The 16137-nt window shown below is 46.7% G+C and overlaps 1 protein-coding gene across 4 annotated transcripts in view; it reads left to right on the plus strand.

Moving 5' to 3' along the window:
• LOC139264753 (leucine-rich repeat-containing protein 14-like) overlaps nucleotides 1–16137 on the plus strand; it is a 46327-nt gene that overhangs the window by 8085 nt on the left and 22105 nt on the right. For 3 of the 4 annotated variants that reach the window (XM_070881801.1, XM_070881799.1, XM_070881800.1), the window contains 2 exons: nucleotides 4087–4462; nucleotides 8793–8834. In XM_070881801.1, the coding sequence (XP_070737902.1) occupies nucleotides 4137–4462; nucleotides 8793–8834 (368 nt within the window). In that variant the 5' untranslated portion in view covers nucleotides 4087–4136. The remainder of the gene's footprint in view (nucleotides 1–4086; nucleotides 4463–8792; nucleotides 8835–16137) is intronic. The other variant, XM_070881802.1, reaches the window with a different exon arrangement.

A 16137-nucleotide genomic window follows, 5' to 3' on the forward strand; every position in this document is an offset into this window, starting at 1 on the left:
TCTCTGAGGGTTGCAAATCTCTGGAATTCTCTGTCCCAGAGAGCTGTGGAAGGCGGAGATGGACAGATTTTTGAATGATAACGGAATTAAAGGGTTATGGGGAGTGAGCAGGGAAGTGGAACTGAGTCCATGATCAGATCAGCCATGATGATATTAAATGGCGGAGCAGGCTCGAGGGGTCAAATGGCCGACTCCTGCTCCTATTTCATATGTTCTTTTTCCTCCGCTGGTTGCAATAGTTGATGCATGTACAGTGCCTGTGAAACTGAGCCTGCAGCGTGAGCCAGCACCCTCGGGAGAGGGAGGTGCTAAAAACATCAGTGAAAGAGCTTGTATTTGTATAAGCATCTTCCATAACTTGAGAATGTCCCAAAGCGCTTTACAGCCAATAAAGTATAGTTATTGATTAGCGTCTTATCTGAAAGATAGTATGCAAACAATAAAATTTTTACTATTAATCAGCATTATTATAACAACGAAACACAATGCAGGAGGTTTGCATGGGATTTCTTGTAGTAAAAACCTGGTTTATTGTTGACGATTAAGTGCAACAAAGCAAAAACCAGTGACTTCTTGATCTTGGTGGGTGATTGAGAAGATGAAATGTTTCTACAAAGGGAAATCAATGTTTGATTTTACTATCTTACTATTTTACTATAAAGCAAATTGGTCAGGGTAGCCTTGAGGAGGAGTTCATAGAGTGTATCCGGGAAAGTTTCCTTGCAGAACCAACCAGGGAGCAGGCTTTCTTCGATCTAGTACTGTGTAATGAGGCAGGATTAATAAATGATCTCGCAGTAAAAGATCCTCTAGGAATGAGTGACCCCCATCATAGGCAGTCCCTCGAATCGAGGACGACTTGCTTTCATGTCAAAAAGTTCACAGGTGTTTCAATGCTGGATCTAAAATTCCAGGTCCGAACTAAATCTTGACGGGTGGAAGATGCCTGTACTTGGATTTTTTTAATATGTGGTGATCGTTACACACCAGCCACCACACGGGCGTGACAGAGCGAGGTCTTGGTCCAGTAGCAAGGATTAACCAAGACGACTGGAGCTCTGCTCTGCTGCATGGACCTAGTGCGCAAACATATTGCAGTGTGGGCTGGTCTGTGCTGCCCCTGGGCCCACGCCTCTTCTGGGCCCCAAACTCACGCCTTTCCTGGGCCCCAATCATGTCCCTCTGCAATCTCTCGCCGCTCCTTCGGCCTGACCTCGCCACTCATGATGTACCTGCCCACGCTCCAATCACCGACCTGGACCTTGGTGATGTCCTTTTTCACTGCCGTTGCTCTCCTGCTCCAGCACGTGCTGTTCCCTGGAGTGGTATGCCGCTATGCTGCTCCTTCCGCTCCCTGGCCTGCTCCGATGGTGCTCGCAGGGCGGGGGCTGCGCAGACTGCTGGGCTAGGCAGCCGCGCTGCTCCTTCCGCTCCCTGGCCTGCTCCGATGGTGCTCGCAGGGCGGGGGCTGCGCAGACTACTGGGCTAGGCAGCCACGCTGCTCCTTCCGCTCCCCGGCCTGCTCCAATGGTGTTCGCAGGCCGGGGGCTACGCAGAGTGACCATAATATGATTGAATTTCAAACTCAGTTGGAGTGTGAGAAAGTTGGTTCTCAAGCTGGGGTCCTAAGCTTAAATAAAGGAGACTACAAAGGTATGAGGGCAGAGTTGGCTAAAGTGGACTGGGAAAATAGACTGAAGTATGGGGGGATGGATGATGAGCAGTGGCAGACATTTAAGGAGATATTTCATAACTCGCAACAAAAATATATCCCAAAGAGAAGGAAAGACTGTAAGAGAAGGGATAATCATCTGTGGCTAACTAAGGAAATAATGGATGGTATCAAATTGAAAACAAAGGCATACAATGTGGCCAAGACTAATGGGAGGCCAGAGGATTGGGACATTTTTTAAAGCTGGCAGAGATCGACTAAAAAAATTGAGGGAAGATAGATTATGAAAGTAAACCAGCATGAAATATTAAAACAGATAGTAAGAGTTTTTACAGGTACATAAAAAGGAAAAGAGTGGCTAAAGTAAATGTTGGTCCCCTAGAGGATGAGACTGGGGAATTAATAATGAACAGGGAAATATCAGGGACGTTGTACAAATATTTTGTATTGGTCTTCACCGTAGAAGATCCTAAAAGCATCCCAATAGTGGAAAATCAAGGGGCTATAGTGAGGGAGGAACTTAATACAATCATTGTCACTAATGAAGTCGTACTAGACAAAATAATGGGACTAAGGGCGGACCAGTCCCCTGGACCTGATGGCTTACATCCTAGGGTCTTAAGAGAAGTGTCTGCAGAGATAGTGGATGCATTGGTTGTAATCTACCAAAATGCCCTGTATTCTGGGACGGTCCCAGCGAATTGGAAAACCGCAAATATAACGCTCCAATTAAAAAAAAGGAGGCAGACAAAAAGCAGGAAACTATAGACCAGTTAGCCTAACATCTGCTGTTGGGAAAATGCTGGAGTCTATTATTAAGGAAGCAGTAGCAGGACATTTGGAAAAGCATGATTCAATCAAGCAGAATCAGCATGGTTTTATGAAAGGGAAATCATGTTTAACAAATTTGCTGGAGTTCTTTGAGGATGTAAGGAGCAGAGTGGGTAAGGGGGGACCAGTATATGTGGTGTATTTGGATTTCCAGAAGGCATTTGATAAGGCGCCACATAAGGTTACTGCACAAGATATAAGCTCACGGGGTTGGGGGTAATATCTTAGCATGGCTAGAGGATTGACTAACTAACAGAGAACAGAAAGTCGGCATAAATGGGTCATTTTCCGGTTGGCAAACAATGACTAATAGGGTGCCGCAGGGATTGATGCTGGGTCCTTAACTATTTACAATCTATATTAATGACTTGGATGAAGGGACTGAATGTAATGTAGTCAAGTTTGCTGATACGAAGATGGGTGGGATAGCAAATTGTGAGGAGGACACAAAAAATCTGCAAAGGGATATAAACAGGCTAAGTGAGTGGGCAAAAATTTGGCAGATGGAGTATAATGTGGGAAAATGTGAGGTTATCCACTTTGGCAGAAATAATAGAAAAGCAAATTATAATTTAAATGGAGAAAAATTGCAAAGTGCTGCAGTACAGAGAGATCTGGGGGTCCTTGTGCATGAAACACAAAAAGTTAATATGCAGGTACAGCAAGTGATCAGGAAGGCAAATGGAATGTTGGCCTTTATTGCAAGGGGGATGGAGTATAAAAGCAGAGAAGTCCTGCTACAAATTGGTGAGGTCACACCTGGAGTACTGCGTGTGCAGTTTTGGTCTCCGTATTTAAGGAAGGATATACTGGCATTGGAGGCTGTTCAGAGAAGGTTCACTAGGTTGATTTCGGTGATGAGGGGGTTGACTTATGAAGATAGGTTGAGTAGTTTGGGCCTATACTTATTGGAGTTCAGAAGAATGAGGTGTGATGTTATTGAAACTTATAAAACAATGAAGGGGCTTAATAAGGTGGATGCAGAGAGGATATTTCCACTCATGGGGGAAACTAAAACTAGGGGACATAGTCTTAGCATAAGGGGCCGCCCATTTAAAACTGAGATGAGGAGAAATTTCTTCTCTGGGGGTTGTAAATCTATGGAATTCTCTGCCCCGGAGAGCCGTGGAGGCTGGGTCATTGAATATATTTAAGGTGGAGATAGAGAGATTTTTGAGCGATAAGGGAGTAAAGGATTATGGGGAGCTGGCAGGGAAGTGGAGCTGAGCCCATGATCAGATCAGCCAAATGGCCTACTCCTCCTATTTCTTATGTATCTTCCAGTTACCAGCTGCACAGTTGCTGCAGCTTACGAGCAGGTGTCCAATCGCGCCATTGGTCAAGAAATACAGGAAAAGTATAGCAGAAGTGAACTATTTGAAACCGACTAATGCATTATTAATGATGCTCATTAATGGACTGTGTTAATTTCCTGCAAGGCTCCACTGAGCAGTTGACCATGGTTGAGCTGGGATCAGGTACTCCAGATGGTAGCTATCTGCCTGTACCAGGTGCTGGCACAGAGAGTCACTGGAGACAATGTGTTTCTCGGGTCTGACTGGTATCTCTCTCTCCTGTTGCAGCCATCCGTTGACTGCGACATCACCTTGATCTGGGCTGTTTGTTTGGAAGGATGCATTCTCTGGTCTTCTTCTGTGCGCAGAAAGTGATAGCGGACCACGCCTCGACCCGCAAAGCCCTGGACTACATCCCTCGCGAGATCTACCCAGTGCTGTTTAAAGCCGCCTTCCTGGACCTGCGGACACTGGTGCTGCGCGATGTGGTGCAGAGATGGCCCTTCAGCATTCTCAACTTCTCGACCATCCTGAAAAGGTGCAAGCACTGCGACCGTGACGTGATCCGGGAGAAGCCCAACAAGCAGTGCCTGCAGGCGGTGATAATGGGAGTGAAGGACTACCTCCTTAATGAGCTACGCCAGAACCGCGGCCCCACCAACAGGTACTAATTGGCACAGTTCCACTGCAGCGCACTGGTTATCAGCGTTTTTTTATTAAATCTGTTAATGATTTGACGATTGGTAATTGCATGTACCTGTATAATTTTAATTTTAATACAAAAATCAAAACAGTGTTGGTTTTTTCACTTGATGCCTTAACCAACTGAGTGATTGAGACCAGGAACATCTCAAGACTGCTCTCTGCTGAGCTTTCTAATCTCAGCTGTAGGTTAACTTACCTTGCCCGCACCCCAGGCTAGCGAAGGAATAATTGTCCCGGGTTCCCCATTCCTGATCGCTAGCCAGTGACGCCCTGCTGAGAGTGCATGAGTGGAGGTTGGGTAGAACCCCGGTCAGCTGTGAACCCCCCCCCCCCCCCCCCCTCATGGTGGAATATTCTGCCAACAGTCACTGACCCGGCTCATGGAAAGAATGGACAGTTAACTGAGGTGCCTCGGGTACCCGTGTCCTGATAACTTGCACCCCGGCACACAGTGGATGCTTCAGGAGAGGGGAGAACTGATGGGTAGAAGCGGAATAATATCCAACCTGACTTGGTCCGATAGTTTTATTATGGGTGGAAACTGCAGCTTGTACAGCTGATCGGTGGGGAGGCAGGAGGAGCTGAGTCACAGCAACTTTTTTATATTTAAACAAAGAGCACTCTTTGGCGCGAGAAGGGTTTTTTAAGGAACTGATGAGATTTGTAGTCATGGTGCAGCGTCACCCCTGACCTTTCCTAGACTGTCAGACTCCGGTCAGACAGCGTGATCCCTGACCTTTCCCAGACTGTGGTCAGACAGTGTGATCCCTGTCCTTTCCCAGACTGTGGTTAGACACAGCGTGATCCCTGTCCTTTCCCAGACTGTGGTCAGACACAGCGTGACCCCTGTCCTTTCCCAGACTGGTCAGACACAGCTTGATCCTTGTCCTTTCCCAGACTGTGGTCAGACACAGCTTGACCCCTGCCCTTTCCAAGACTGTCAGACAGAAAACAGGAAACTATAGACCAGTTAGCCTAACATTTGTCATTGTGAAAATGCTGGTGTCCATTAAGGAAATCGTAGTAGGCCATTTAAAAAAAATCATAATGCAATTAAGCAGAGCCAGGATGGTTCTATGAAAGGGAAATCGTGTTTGACAAATTTGCTGGAGTTCTTTGAGGATGTAACGAGTAGAGTGGATAAGTGAGAACTAGTAGATGTGGTGTACTTGGATTTCCAGAAAGCATTCCATAAGGTGCCACATAAAAAGTTACTGCACAAGATTAGAGCTCACAGGGTTGGTGATGCCCTGTACTATATTAGCATAGATGTAGGATTGGCTAACTAACAGAAAACAGAGAGTCGGGATAAATGGGTCATTTTCAGGTTGGCAAACTGTAACTAGTGGGGTGCGTTGGTAAGACCACACCTGGAGTACTATACAGTTTTGGTCTCCTTATTTAAGGAAGGATCATCATCATCATAGGTGGTCCTTCGAACGAGGGTGACTTGCTTCCACACCAAAAGGGATGAGTTCATAGATGTTTCAATGAAGGACCCGATATTCCAGTTCTGAACTCCAGGGGTGGAAGATGCCTGTGCGTGGATTTTTTTAACGTGTGGTGACTGTTGTACATCAGCCACCACACGGGCTTGACAGAGCTAGTAGACCTTTATCCAGTGGCAAGGGTTAACCCGGACGACTGGAGACCTGCTCTGCTGCATGGAGCTAGTATGCACACAAATCGCAGTGTGGGCTGGCCCGTGCTGCCCCTGGGCCCTCGCCTCTTCTCGGCCCCGTACCCTCATTTACCATATACTCATTGTACATACACTTGCATTGGAGGCAGTTAAGAGAAGGTTCATGAGGTTGATTCCTGAGGTGAAGGGGTTGCCATATGAGAAAAGGTTGGGCCTATACTCATTGGAGTTTAGAAGAATGAGAGATGATCTTATTGAAACATAAGGTTCTGAGGGGGTTTGACAGGGTAGATGCAGAGAGGATGTTTCCCCTCATGGGGGAATCTAGAACTAGGAGGCATTGTTTCAGAATAAGGGTCCACCCATTTAAAACAGAAGTGAGGAATAATTTCTTCTCTAAGGGTCGTGAATCTTTGGAATTTTCTGCCCCAGAGAGCTGGGTCTTTGAATATATTTAAGGTGGAGATAGACAGATTTCTGAATGATAAGTGAGTCAAGGGTTATGGGGAGCGGGCGGGGAAGTGGAGTTGAGGCCAGGATCAGATCAGCCATGATTTTATTGAATGGCGGAGCAGGGTCGAGAGGCCAAATGGCCTACTCCTGTTCCTATTTCTTATGTTCTTCTTATGTTCATACGATCCCTATCCTTTCCCAGACTGTGGTCAGACACAGTGTCATCCCCTGGTCTCTTCCTGTCTGGCTCTACTGTAGTGGGCAGGCAGAATGTGATCCCCCTTCTCGATCACTACCAGTCTCCTCTAATGGGCTGGCGCACTGCTGTTGGGAAGTGGATTCTAAACTTGCTGTACTCAGCTCTCCATCTCAGCCCTGCTGCTGTGGGGATGTGCTGAGAATTGTGGAGGAGGAATGAAAATTGCTAGTGTTTATCGTGACAGCAGTACAGCTATCCTCCGTCTCCCCGACACATCAAAAGGGATGCAACAAAATAGGAATTTTGACACCTTCCCAAAAATAAATTCTCCTCTTGTAACTGAGTTTTATATTCGCGCACACTCAGTACATTAGACCCGCTGACCTCTGGTTATCTGGGGTGTAGTGTGAGATTTATTACATGTTTGGCTGTGCTGTGTTATTTATGGAAATGGGGGTCGGATTAGGAACATAGGTACAAGAGGAGGCCATTTAGCTCCTGGAGCCTGTTCCGCCATTCACTGAGATCACAGCTGATCTGCGACCTAACTCCATATACCTGCCTTTGGCCCTATCTCTTAATACCTTTGGTTAACAAAAATATATTAATTGCCGATTTAAAATTACAATTGACCAGTCATTTGTAGGAGAGTTCCAATCTTCTATAACCCTATGCATGTAGAACTTTTCCTGAAAGGCCTGGCTCTACTTCTTACACTATGCCCCCGAGTCCTGGAATCTCCAATCAACGAAAATAATTGCTCTTTCTCGACTGGAGCAATTCACCTTAGTGTCTTGAAAATTTAGATCAAATCACCCCTTAACCATCTAAATTCCAGAGAATACAACCCTAGTTTGTGTAATCTCTCCTTGTAATTTAACCCTTGAAGTCCAGGTATCATTCTGGTAAATCTACACTGCACTTCCTCCAAGGCTAATATATCCTTCCTAAGGTGTGGAGCTCAGAACTGAACACAGTACTCCTGGTATGGTCTAACCAGGGCTTTGTACAGCTGCAGCATAACTTCCTACCCTCTTGTATTCTAGTCCTCTAGATATAAAGACCAGCATTCCATTAGCCTTTTTGATTATTTTCTGTACGTGTCTGACATTTTAATGATCTACGTACCTGGGTCCCCAAGTCTCTTTGGACCTCCACTAATTTTAGCTTTTCACTATTTAGAAAGTACCCTGCTTTATCCTTTTTAGGTCCAAAGTGGATGACCTCACATTTGCTTACATTGACATCCATTTGCCACAGTTTTGCCCATTCACTTAATCTATCAATATATTTGTAATTTTATGCTTCCATCTACACTGCTTACAATGCCGCCACCTATCTTTGTGTAATCGGTAAACTTGGATATGTGGCTTTCTATCCCATCATCTAAGTCGTTGATAAATATAGTGAATTGTTGAGGCCCCAAGACACCACTTACGGGACACCACTCGTCACATTCAGCCAATTAGAGTACCTGCCCATTATTTCTGTCTCCTGCCGTTCAGCCAATTTCCTAATCAGATCAATAATTTACCTTTAATTCCATGAGCTTTAAATTTAGCTAACAGTCTCTTATGTGGAACTTATCAAATGCCTTCTGGAAGCCCATATAAATAACATCCACAGACAGTTCCCTGTCCACTATCTTAGTCACCTCTTCAAAAAATTCAGTCAGGTTCATCAGGCATGCCCTCGCCTTTACAAATCCATGCTGGCTCTCTCTGATCAGCTGAAAATTTTCAAGGTGTTCAGTCACTCTATCCTTAACTATAGACTCTAGCAATTTCTCGACAATATATGTTAGGCTAACTGGTCTCTAATTTCCTGGTTTCCACCTCGCACCTTATTAAAGCAGGAGGTATGGCAGGGGGAGCTCGGGGGTTGTCGGTGAATTTAGGGGAGGACTGAGAGTATTCCACCACTTGTAGGAAGGTAAGGGTGGGGGCAAGGGAGAGACGAGCTGGAATTATTAACTTCATTTTTGTTGTTTTACAGAAAAACAAAAGCATCAACATCTCAGGACAATTACAAGCTTAGGTACAGCAAAAGTCATTAATCCGTATGAGAGAGTGCAGAAAAAGAGTACGTCATGTAAATTGCTGCTCCTTTAGGTGCCTCAGAGCAAGTCACAGAAACAAACCCGTACTTGCTTAGAATAATTAAGAAGGAGCCCTGTATCTGTCTAGTGCTGTGGAAGAGTTTTTGATCTTGTCTACTCTTAGACCGGAGGAGGGTACTCGACCCACCTGTAGTGTGCTGTGTGGGTGAGTCACAGACCCTTTCCTCCATCCCAGGGTTCTCTTTACAGCCCAGTGGGAGAGTTTGGTAGGTTTTTCTGAAAGGGGAGGGAGAAGGATGTAATTTGGCTGCTTTAAGCCCAGTTAGCATTAATGCCCTGCTGAAATATAGCCTTGGTAATCTCACCCATCACTGCCACACAGTAAGTAACTGCAAAAGACTTGATGGAGAGTGGAAAATGTGGCACCTGTTTGCTGAATTATACATTAGTTGGTGGCTCGTGGAAGTGCTCCATCAGTATTCCCTCTCCCTGCCAGATACTGTTCAAATGCACCCAACTGCCCCATGTCGGGTGGCCAGGGTTTGCAGCGAAGTGCTTTCAAAAGACATGTTCTCTGATGCAGAAAGGAATGAGAAAGGACCTTGCATTGAAGGACTTTGTCCATCCCAAGCCTCCCAGTTGCCGACAAGCGCAGGCAGCAGTCGGAGCTTGCGGCAAACCAGACTCCCCACCCACCCTTTCCTTCAACCACTGTCTGTCTCACCTGTGACAGAGACTGTAATTCCCGTATTGGACTGTTCAGTCATCTGAGAACTCACTTTGAGTGGAAGCAAGTCTTCCTCGATTTCGAGGGACTGCCTATGATGATGAGTCTAAAATGTAAGTCAGTGGTCTACAGTCCAGTCGATGTTCGCTGCTAACGACCTAGGGCAGGTACAGCCCGTCGTTGGGCCGGGCCAGCTGACTGGCTGGCCGAAGAGACCCGGAGTGCAAGGCATGGCCGGGCCTTCTGGCCGAAGGGACCCGGAGTGCGTCGTTGGGTCAGGCCCTCTGGCCGAAGGTACCTGGAGTGTGAGGCTGGGTCAGACCGGCTGGCTGAAGGGACCCAGAGTGCGTTGTTGGGCCAAGCCTTCTGGCCAAAGGGACGTGGAGTGCAATGTTGGGCCGGTCGCTCCTTGATGACCCTGCGATGCTGAATGCCCTTGGTCTGCCCTCCGGGCCTCCATAACCAGTGCCTGTGAAGAGACACTTGGTCACTCAACCAGAAAACACCAGGACTGGTTTGATGAAAATGATCAGAAGATCCAAGAACTAATAGATCGTAAGCGCAGAGCATTTCTGAGCCTCAAGCAACAACCCAACTCTGGTGTAGCAAAGCAACATTACAGACTGTTCAAGGCTGAGGTCCAAGAAAAAACACGGACCTAAAGAACAGGTGGTGGATGGAGAAAGCACAGGAGATACAACAACTGGCCGACAGCCACAATATGCGAGGATTCTTCATCGCAGTCAAGGCCACCTACGCTCCAAACTCCCAAGATCCCACCCCACTGCTGGCCAAGAACGGGGAAATACTCATCAAGGATATCGAGGCTGTCAGGCCTCGCTGGAAGGAGCACTTTGAAGATCTCCTCAATCGAGACTATGCCTTTAACTTGAGAGTTCTCGACTCCATCCTGCAGCATGCGACCCGCCACCACCTCAGTGAAACCCCAACGTTGCATGAGGTAGGCAAAGCCATAAAACAGCTCAAGAACAACAAGGCTACTGGAGCGGCTGGAATCCCTGCTGAGGCGCTAAAGTATGGCGGAGATGCATGTTGGCGCGGATACATGACCTCATCTCATCTGGAGGGAGGAGAGAATGCCGGGAGATCTCAGATACAGTGATCGCGACCATCTTTAAAAAGGGGACGTCTGACTGCGGCAACTACAGAGGAATCTCCCTGCTATCAGCCACTGGGAAAGTTGTCGCTAGAGTCCTCTTCATCTGTCTTCTCCCTGTGGCCGAGGAGTTCCTCCTGGAGTCACAGTGCGGATTTCGTTCCCTACGGGGCACAACCGTCATGATCTTTGCAGCGCAACAGCTGCAGGAAAAATGCAGGGAGCAGCGCCAGCCCTTATACATGGCCGCCTTCGACCTTAGAAAGGCCTTTGACACTGTCAACCGCGAGGGTCTATGGCATGTTTTCCTCTGTTTCGGATGCCCCCAAAAGTTTGTCAGCATCCTTCGCCTGCTCCACGACGACATGCAGGTCGTGATCCTTACCAACGGATCCATTACAGACCCAATCCACGTCTGGACCATGGTCAAACAGGGCTGCGTCATCGCTCCAACCCTCTTCTTAATCTTCCTCGCTGTCATGCTCCACCTCAGTCAACAAGCTCCCCGCTGGAGTGGAACTAAACTACAGAACCAGTGGGAAGCTGTTTAACCTACTCTGCCTCCAGGCCCTGTCGTTGAACTACAGTACGCGGACGACGCCTGCGTCTGCGCACATTGAGGCTAAACTCCAGGATATAGTCGATGTATTTACTGAGACATATGAAAGCATGGGCCTTACGCTAACCATCCGTAAGACAAAAGTCTTCCACCAGCCTGTCCTTGCTGCACAGCACTGCCCCCCAGTCATCAAGATCCACGGCGCGGCCCTCGACAATGTGGACCATTTCCCATACCTCGGGAACCTCTTGTCAACAAAAGCAGACGTTGATGCGGAGATTCAACACCGTGCGCCAGTGCAGCCTTCGGCTGCCTGAGGAAAAGAGTGTTCGAAGACCAGGCCCTGAAATCTACCACCAAGCTCATGGTCTACAGGGCTGTAGTAATACCCGCCCTCCTGTATGGCTCAGAGGCATAGACGATGTACAGAAGACATCAAGTCACTGAAGATATATCACCAACGATGTCTCCGCAAGATCCTGCAAATCCCCAGGGAGGCAGGCCACATAGTTCGCATGCCATACACGAGACTCCCAAAGCAAGTGTTCTATGCGGAGCTCCTTCACGGCAAACGAGCCAAAGGTGGGCAGAGGAAACATCACAAGGACACCCTCAAAACCTCCCTGATAAAAGTGCGACATCACCACTGACACCTGGGAGTCTCTGGCTGGGGACTGCCCTAAGTGGAGAAAGTGCATCCGGGAGGGAGTTGAGCACTTTAAGTCTCAACGCCGAGAGCATGCAGAGGTCAAGTGCAGGCAGCGGAAAGAGTGTGCGGCGGGCCACCTACGCCTTACCCTCAACGACTGTCTGTCCCACCTGTCAAGTCACATAAGAGCACCCAGCTAGTTCCCCTCTGGGGTGGTGGTGTGGGGGGGGGGGTTATCTGAAGACAAGTCACCTCCACAACCCTTGTGCATTTCCTCACTGCCAGACTGAGATCGGTCACTAACTTGGAGCAGGTTTTTACTTGCTGGCACCCTCGGTAAGAGAATGGTACAAGGCACAGGGAGAGTTCAGATAGAAATGCATATAGCTGTGGAAAACAAAAGGATTTTCCCCCGAATTCATGGCGGCCACATGGGAGTGGTTTGCAAACGTAATCCAGTTGAGAGTGTTTCTATAGAATCATCATCATAGGCAGTCCCTCGAAATCGAGGTAGACTTGCTTCCACTCTAAAAGTGAGTTCTCAGGTGACTGTACAGCCCAATATGGGAATTACAGTCTCTGTCACAGGTGGGACAGACAGTGGTTGAAGGAAAGGGTGGGTGGGGAGTCTGGTTTGCCGCTCGCTCCCTCCGCTGCCTGCGCTTGTTTTCTGCATGCTCTCGGCAACGAGACTTGAGGTGCTCAGTGCCCTCCCAGATGGTCTTCCTCCACTTAGGGCGGTCTTTGGCCAGGGACTCCGAGGTGTCGGGGATGTTGCACTTAATATACAGGAGCAATTATAAAGCTATAATCGAGGCCAGTTTATTTAATTGGGAAAGGTAAAGGCCCAAAATGAAATTTTACAGTTGAAAAGAGCAAAAGAGAAGATAAGTTGGGTTAAGAATTGGCTACTGAGTAACACCAAGCTTGGGTTCTATAAGCCTGAAGATTGTGGAAGGAAGGGAAGACGGAGAGGGGTGAGGAGCTCCACAGTTTTGAGGTCCTGTGAAGATTGAGATGAGTCTTGATTTTAACACACGAGGATGCTGAAAGGAGAATTCATGTGTAAGATGATGTATCTGGTGCTTCGAAAGAATGACGGGAAATTTCAGAGAAGCACAGATCATAATATTGATCAGCTAGAATCAAGAAAGGTTGTGATTGAGAAAAGAATTGAAGAGTAGAGGTGAGGGAAAGATTGTCTATCAGGTGAGCTGTTTATTTTATCCTACCTAGGATGAGAAGATCCTCCCCAGGTATGGGAGCAGTTACCAATCTTCACTGCGAGGCCGGTGTCAGATGAGACTGTTTAGATATGGGAGCACTATCCTAACCTTGGATAGAGTTGGCTTTATAGAGAGAGTTGAGTTGTCAAGGGGAAGTTTTTTGGCACAATAAAGACAGGGCTTCTTGATAGCAGCTTGAGAGAGGAGGAGATATAAGAGTTCAGTTTGACCTGACAGAGTGAAGCCCAGAATATCAACACATAAAGGAGTAAGGGTGCAGGCAACAAAAGTGGTAGCTGCAGGTTAGACTTGAGAGGTGGGAAGATAAAGGAGATAAACTCCTTTTTAGAAACAATCTGGGATATAGCTGGGCTGATTGATGGGGAATTGAGGCTATTCAGGATTGCAAACGATTAGTGCAGCTTGATCAGTAACTGAGAATAAGCCAAGCCAGAGATGGAAATGAATACTGGAGTTGTCCAGAATGTGGATTTCTGCAGAGGGGAAGTTAGAGTGGATCGACTGGATTTTCATGGAATCCTAGGATGATGCAGCACAGAGGAAGCCATTCAACCCATCGTGTCTGTGCCGGCTCTTTGAAAGAGCTATCCAATTAATGCCACTCCCCTGCCCTTTCCCTATAGCCCTCCAAATTTTTCTCCAATACTATTTTGAATGTCACTATTAAATCTGTCTCCACCACCCTTTCAGGCAGTGCATTCTAGATCACAAAATGCAGTTGCATGAAAACATTTCTCCTCATCTCGCCTCTTTTCTTTTGCCAATCATCTTAAATCTGTGTCCTCTGATTACCAACTCTTCTGCCACTGGAAACAGTTTTTCCTTATTTACTCAATCGAAACCCTTCATGGTTTTAAACACCTCTTTCAAACCCTATTTCCACCTCAGTAATGTCACCCGACTTCACAACTGCTTCTGCTCATCTGCTGCTGAAACCCTCATCTATGCCTATTCCATTGAACTCCTGGCTGACCTCCGTAAACTTGAGGTCATCCAAAACTCTGCCCATGTCCAAACTTGCACCAAGTCCCGCTCACCCATCATCACAGTGCTCGTGACCTACATTGGACCCGGTGAAACAATGCCTCGATTTCAAAATTCTCATCTTTGTTTACAAATCCCTCCATAGCTTTGCCCCACCCTATCTCAGTAATCTCCTTCAGCCTCACAAACCGCCCCCCAACACGAGAAATTTGTGCTCCTTAAATGTTGCCCTCTTGAGCATCCCTGATTATAACTACCCAACCATTGGTGGCTGTGCCTTCAGCTGCCTGGGCCCAAACTCTGAAACTCTTTCCCTCAACCTCACCGCCTCTCTACCTCTCTTTCCTCCTTTAAGACACTTCTTAAAACGTACCTCATCTGTCCTAATATCTCCCTATGCTCACTATGTGACTCGGTGTCACATTTTGTTTTAGAACACTCCCGTGAAGCATTTTGAGACGTTTTACTATGTTAAAGGCGCTATATAGAAACATAAAAAATAGGAGCAGTAGCAGGCCATTTGGCCCTTCAAGTCTGCATCGCCATTCAATATGATCATGGCTGATCCTCTATCTCAACACCATATTCCCGCTTTTCCCCCCATACCCCTTGATGTCTTTTTGTGTCTAGAAATCGATCTATCTCCTTCTTAAAATATATTCAGTGACTTGGCCTCCACAGGTTCACCACCCTCTGAGTGAAAGAATTTCTCCTCATCTCGGTCCTAAATTTCCTACTCCGTAACCTGAGACTGTGACCCCTTGTTCTAGACTTCCCAGCCAGGGGAAACATCCTCCCCACATCAGTCTATCCAACCCAGTCAGAATTTTATACGTTTCAATGAGATCCCCTCTCATTCTTCTAAACTCTAGTGAATACAGCCCTAGTCAACCCAATCTTTCCTCATACAACAGTCCTGCCATCCCAGGAATCAGTCTGGTGAACCTTCGCTGCAATCCCTCTATGGCAAGTATATCCTTTCTTAGGTAAGAAGACCAAAACAGCACACAATGCTCCAGGTGTGGTCTCACCAAGGCCCTGTATAACTGTAGTAAGACATCCTTGCTCCTCTACTCTCATCCTCTTGCAATGAAGGTCAACATACCATGTGCCTTCCTAACTGCTTGCTGCACCTGCATGTTTGCTTTTAATGACTGGTGTACAAGGACACCCAGGTCGACACTTCCCAAGCCATCACCTAGGGATCAAGGGGTATGGAGAGAAGGCAGGAAAGGGGTTCTGAGGTGAATGATCAGCCATGATCTTATTGAATGGTGGTGCAGGCTCTAAGGGCCGAAAGGCCTACTCCTGCATCTATTTTCTATGTTTCTACCAAGGTGGATAACTTCATATTTATCCACGTTATTCTGCATCTGCCATATGTTTTCCCACTCACTCAACCTATCTAAATCGCCTTGCAACGTCTTTGCATCCTCTTCACAAACTACAATCCCACCAATTTGTGTCATCAGCAAACTTGGAAATATTACATTTGGTTCTCTCACCCAAATCATTTATATATATATTTATATATTGTGAATAGCTGGGGCCCAAGCACAGATCCCTGTGGTACCCCACCAGTCATTGCCCGCCACCCCTGAAAAAGTCCCGTTTATTCCTACTCTCGTTTCCTGTCAGTTAACCAATTTTCAATCCATGCCAGTACATTACCCCCAATCCCAAGTGCTTTAATTTTGCACACTAACATCTTCTGTGGGACTTTATCAAAGGCCTTCTGAAAATCCAAATACACTACATCCACTGGTTCTCCCTTATCTATTCTATCAGTTACACCCTCAAAAAAACTCCAGTAGGTTTGTCAAACATGATTTTACTTTCATAAATCCATGTTGACTTTATCTAATCCCGTTGATATTATCTGAGTGTGCCGTTATCATATCCTTTATAATAGATTCTAGCATTTTCCCTACTACTGATAGGCTAACCCGTCTGTAGTTCCCTGTTTTCTCTCTCCCTCCTTTTTTAAATAGTAGGGTT

This window comes from Pristiophorus japonicus, chromosome 5 (genome assembly GCF_044704955.1).
Source record: "Pristiophorus japonicus isolate sPriJap1 chromosome 5, sPriJap1.hap1, whole genome shotgun sequence".
In the NCBI taxonomy this organism is placed as follows: Eukaryota; Metazoa; Chordata; class Chondrichthyes; family Pristiophoridae; genus Pristiophorus; species Pristiophorus japonicus.